General features: G+C 37.4%; 1 protein-coding gene across 1 annotated transcript; it reads left to right on the top strand.

The window, feature by feature from the left end:
* The first annotated feature begins 2863 nt into the window (after positions 1-2863).
* On the top strand, positions 2864-5855 carry LOC108741366 (forkhead box protein D3-like). The gene has a single exon (XM_018476166.2). It carries the CDS (start codon positions 3774-3776, stop codon positions 4791-4793), a length of 1020 nt encoding a protein of 339 aa, XP_018331668.1. The 5' UTR covers positions 2864-3773; the 3' UTR covers positions 4794-5855.
* Positions 5856-5934: the final 79 nt, after the last annotated feature.

Genomic DNA, 5934 nt, shown 5'->3' with positions numbered 1-5934 from the left:
TTAAAAAGTTAATTTGTAATTGTTCATGTACATTTTTTATTTAAATTTTGTTTGAAAATAGACCACGATCATACGTGTATGGAAACAGTTTTGATATTATACGCTAAGTGTAGGTAAGTGTGATAAATATTTTGTTTCTCTCATGAAAACGTTTCACATGTATTACTTATGCAAATATGAAAGGCTTATAATTAAGAAAGTTATCAGAAAAGATATACAAATTTTCATTAAAATGAAGCACAATAAAAGTTTTGCAAAAAAGTTATTTATATATCTGTGACGTCTTTTATATATTCTTCTAAGTAAAATGGCAACCAATAAAAAAATTCAAAAATTGGTCTTGCAGTAGTAGACAAACATATCTATATCTGGGGCACTTCAGTAGCTTTTTCCAAGTTTTCGTATTAATTCTGGAAAAAAAATATGTTTTATATTCAAGTAAGTTTTTATTTTTACGTGAAATTTTATTTAAGTATTATATAAAGCATACGTACGTGATATACTAAACAAAAAAAAAACTCAATTAGACCTCAAGGCGAAATGATAGATAACAAAGTAAAATAATTCCAAAAAAATTAAAATTGTATTTTAATGTAATTAGATAAATAATGATTTTTTGTCGATTATTTTTATGACTTCGCGTGTATGAAATACATCGACGGACAAAATTAAACGTATCAAAAATAAAACTGTAGGGGTTTGTAGTTACCTTGGGAACCCTAAAAGTCTGAAAAAACTTTTGAAACTTCGGTCTTCGTCTTTTGTTATAATTTTTTAAACATTTCATTACGTGATATCACGAGCATTGTTTAAGTTATAAATTCAGAAAAGAATTACAATCCCCTAAATATATGTAGGCAACTTTATATAAAAGTACAGGGCATGTACTTAGGGGACTAACGCAATGTGGGGAAAAGGACCTCTAGCTTAACTTTGCTATGTGGCACCACACTTTACGTTAGACCAGTTCTGTTAGTTGGGGAAAGAGGAGGTTAAAAATTAGGGGAAGGGTTGCGGCTCTAGCTTAATGTTGCTATCCTGTTATGTAGAGAGAGGAGACAGTCAAGGTTTACATTGTATGTAATGACTTTCGAAAAGTTCGCAAATTAAGTTAGGTCGATTCTGTTACTTGGGGGAAGAGGGGGGGGGTTAAAAATTGGGGAAAGAGAGGGTATTAGCTTAGCGTTGCTGTTCTTTTACGTGGAAGGGGAAGGAGATCAAGGTTTACTCCAAACGTAACGATTTTCTAAAAGTTTAACTGTGACATCGTACATTAAGTTAGGTCGGTTGTGTTACTTGAGGGAATAGGGGGGGAGTTAACAATTGGGGGAAGGGAGGGCTCTCTATTAGCGTTGCTATCATGTTATATAGAGGGAGGAGGAAGCCAAAGTTTACGTTAAATTTAACGATTTTCGAACGATTTAACTATAATCCGCTGTCCAGCAATTTGACACCGCACTGTTAGTTAGGCCGGTTCTGTTAATTGGATGATGAGGGGGGGGTTAAAAATTTGAGGAATTTAGTAGCAATATATCTCTGGTTACATCTTTTTTGTGTATTAAACCTTTTTTTTTTTGAATTCGTAAGCGAAAAGAGAAAGTCCTTTTGATTCTTGACAGACGTTATTTTTCCCGGCGTCCCTTTTTTAATCTGGAAACGGAGGAAAAGCGAGGACAAAGCGATGCTCTCATATAATAGTGAGAGAAACGAGTAGGCAGGCAGTCGAATCGTGTGACAAAGTGGATGAATCTAATATTCACCATACGTCACAGTCTGAACGTAAACCATTGTTTGCATTCGGCGGTTGTGAGAAACGAGTCCTGTTGTACGTGTGCTCTATTTTCGCTGACGTCTACCGGATTTCCTGAACCGCACAGTCTAAGTACCAGAAAGGTGTGTACATTGGATAAAACATTATTTACCCAAGGGACAAAGACAAGTTGACTCCTCCCCATTGGAGGCCAGCGGTTGAATACAATAGAGGGGACACGCCTCCCCTTTGCTCCCCTTTATGCCACCGACAACCCCTCCTCCCGTCATCCTGCACCCCCTGTGGAGGTGACGTTCTAGTATCTCGATGATTTAAGCTTCTTAGCCCTGTGCTGCATTTGCCTGCAGTGGATGACGCGCTGATCAATACTTTCTTGACGTATTTTACTTACCTACACAAAGTTGCTTCCAATTCCCCTTTATGGAGGTTTCTTTGTAAACTCAGCGGAACACGAAAAGACAGTGTAGGAAAAGGAGGGTGATTTCTAGATAACATTTTAAAATTCACCTCCGTGAACAGAAATTATCTAATTGGTACATAATACGTACAAGCAATGAGAAATTAATGATTTTACATGAAGAGGAAACATTTCCTGTAGCGATGTGACCTTCACTTTGACCGGCGCAAAGTAGAAAAGAACAGCACTAGGCCAGAAAAGGAAGGAGACAACTCTCGGCCAAACTCTCAACCGGTGAGGAGCGTATAATCCGTACAGTACTGCACGGAAAAATTGACTATTTTATCCACTACAATTGCATTACTCAAATGTGCTGTTATTGGTACCAATTACTACCGAAAATATCAACGAGATGTTTATTTATATTTGAAGACATATTAAAGGCGTTAACGCTTATTTTCGACACGCACTACTATTCATGATTGAAGAAAACTTTTGGCAGGTACTGTATGAAAAAGTATGTTTAATGAACAAGAGTCGAGAATACAATGAGCTTTTTTCTCCCTACCTACGATTTTCCCAGCGCGCATCCAAGACATTGGAAGGAGCACATCGCTATAGAAAGTAAATGAAGTATAATACTGGTGCAGATGCTTTTGTATGTAGAATATGCATATCTAAATTATGGACTTATCAAGTACTCGAAAAATTATTAGATTCCTTCGTTTCTGTTCCTTCCTGCATACCTACCTCAGTACTTATCGCTAGTCTAAACAATTTAGATAAGTAAATGTCTAGATTACTTTTTATATTAGATTGCTTTTAATTGGAAGCGTGTCGCCCTTTTAGTTTAATTAGATTTTTTTGTTTTCGGAGAAACGTAGACAAGGTCTTTCGAAACGTGTGCAGGTACTATTACGTACCACCTATTAAATTGTATTATCAAAACGAACGAGAGATAACTCGGATGCTAGGTTGCTATACACGAAAGTTGGTTCTATACTTATATGAAATCAGTCCGTGCAAAAATCGAGATAGAACGAATGAGCGTCTTTTGGAAAGAGTGTCAAGCTTATGAAAGGGTGTTCGGTGTGGGTGACCGAGGGTTGAAGGGCGGTGTGCGCTGCCGAGGGTTAGTTAGGGGCGAGAGGCGTGGCTTGGCGGAATCCCCACTACGAGTTTTGTTTTCGTACAACCTTGCCCGGAAATGTGGTGGCTTGAATCATCATTGTTCTTGTCAAGATAATGTTGGTATAACATTTATAGAATACAGAAGCTTTGGCGCCAGTGACCGTGTTGGGAGTGGTGATGGTGAATCGGAGACATTTTTTTACGGATTTACATGACCAGTGCTTGTGTGTAAGAAAACTAATTTAAGAAATGTCAACGTGAAAGAACAATGAGTTGCACAATAAACGCGAAACAAGGTAAAATAACAGCAGATAAAGTAAGCGCAATCCAAATAAATTAAGTAAAATCTAAGAGATAACGTTCCACCTACATCGAATCACGTAATATGCAAAATAAATAAATAAGATGATAAAGATCTGCTCTTCTTTCACAACGATTCTCGTTCGTTAGTAGAAAAATCGCAACGATATATCTATGCTAATGATGTACAATGGCAATCGCCTGTTGGCGTCTTGCACCAATAACAACAACAACATCAACAAAAACAACCACCAGCCGCTCGTAGAAGAGAAATATTCCAGCAGCGAAACGCCGCTCGATCTTCGTGGACCGACGACCACTTCAGAACTCGAAGAGCCGAAAGATTCCATCATCGGCAGCAAGTCGTCGGGAAAGAAAGCCCAAAACTTAATAAAACCACCCTACTCCTATATCGCCCTCATTACCATGGCGATCTTGCAGTCGCCCCAGAAGAAACTCACGCTTAGTGGCATTTGCGAATTCATCATGTCTCGTTTTCAATACTACAGGGAGAAGTTCCCGGCGTGGCAAAACTCCATCAGGCATAATCTTTCGTTGAACGACTGCTTCATCAAGATTCCAAGAGAGCCGGGCAATCCCGGCAAGGGAAATTACTGGACGCTAGATCCACTCGCCGAAGATATGTTCGACAACGGAAGCTTCTTGCGAAGACGGAAGCGTTACAAGAGACCCTCGCCGGCGGCTTTGATGCTCCGCGATCACCACAACAGTGCCATGGTGGCTTCATTTCTAAATCAAGAAAATTATCAGCACGGGTTGTTTCCCCATCCGGGTCTTCATGCGAGTCCCTATCCGTACATTCCTGCGATTCCCAGTGGAATGCCGCTACTGCCTCCGATGAACTTGTCGCGGTTGAACATGACCCATCTGGGTCTCCTACCTCAGCCTAATACAATTTGTAAACCTGTACCGGTAACTCCCACTAGTGTTCAGCACACCCTCAACGATACCGAAGAATATTTCGCCAGTGAAATATACAAAAAAGCGAAAAATGTCTTTTCCATAGATGCAATAATTGGTAACGAAGACGATTCGCAAAGTAAACCGTTGCCGTTGGTAAAAGGTCGCGGAGATATCGGCGTTGAGGTGACGAAGCCGAAAGTTTTACCTCCCCATAGTCAAGTGTCCGCGTTCGCTCCACTTGTCCCCCCGACGGAGGAATGGACCAGGTGAAATTGGTTTCTTTAAAACACTGTTAGTGACTTTTTGTGATTTACGAATAAAATGATGTATGTATGTATGTATATTGAAGTCTAATACAAAACAGAACGATTTATTTTTAACAAAATGAGAAAAGGTAAAGGAATCAATTAGTATGCTTGCCTTGGATTTCGTTGACATTTTAGTATGTTGAGCGGTCCGTCACTATAATCTGAACTTTATGATCCTAAACAATCAAACAAAAAAGCATCCTTTTCGATTATAGTTTTGTTTTGGTAGAAAAAGACAACACAAACGAAGTGAACCGTACAATTCTTTTGTCAAGTTATGCTGGATTAGACTTTATGATCCTAAACAATCAGATAAAAGCATCCTGTTCTTTTATAGTTTTGTTTTGATAGAAAAAGACAACACAAACGAAGTGAACCGTACAATTCTTTTGTCAAGTTATGCTGGATTAGGGTTGGTTCAACTTTCCTTATGTATTTCTTTTTGCGAAATTGGATGACGTGAGTATGTAGGTGTGCTAATCGAGAACTTTACCCAAAAAAAGAAGGCTGACATAAGTACTTACCTACTGTAATACCTAAACAGATACGATTTCGAACGATTCGCACTATTACTGCGCTTTATCATTGATTCATGCGAAGGTATTACCTACCTAATATACATAACGACATTGTATTTACTAATTAAGAATAATAATGCGTACTTTTTGAATGGTTTTAATTTATTTGTGATTTTATTTTAATATAAAACTTTATGGTATCTATATTATTATCGTACTTATAATGATAATTAGACAAATGCATAGTTTAAATAATATAGAAGAAGAAGGTACATGCCTACTTGTAACTAACTAATGAATTGTTTTATTGTTCGTCCAAAGATATTTATTTGTTCTTTTTTATTTTAATAAAACTTATTTCGAGTACCTACTTGGTGTATTGTATAATTATTATTGTTAGTAGATATATAGGGACGCTTATCTATTTAACTAATCAAACTGCTTAAAAATCAGACCGCATAAAAAATTAATTGCGCAAGCAATTTATCTACAATCTAGAATCAATTTTTTTATTACTACATTTATTTATTTAACGTTTTAAAATATATGTTACTTAACGAAATAATACGTTATTATTTCATCATC

Source organism: Agrilus planipennis, unplaced genomic scaffold, assembly GCF_000699045.2.
Source record: "Agrilus planipennis isolate EAB-ADULT unplaced genomic scaffold, Apla_2.0 scaffold270, whole genome shotgun sequence".
Classification (NCBI taxonomy): domain Eukaryota; kingdom Metazoa; phylum Arthropoda; class Insecta; order Coleoptera; family Buprestidae; genus Agrilus; species Agrilus planipennis.
The sequence above is the reverse complement of the archived record's forward strand: the minus strand, read 5'-3'. Positions and strand labels throughout refer to the sequence as shown.

Coding starts and splice junctions, on each gene's coding strand:
- LOC108741366 (XM_018476166.2), top strand. CDS start 3,774: ATGCTAATGATGTACAATGGCAATCGCCTGTTGGCGTCTTGCACCAAT.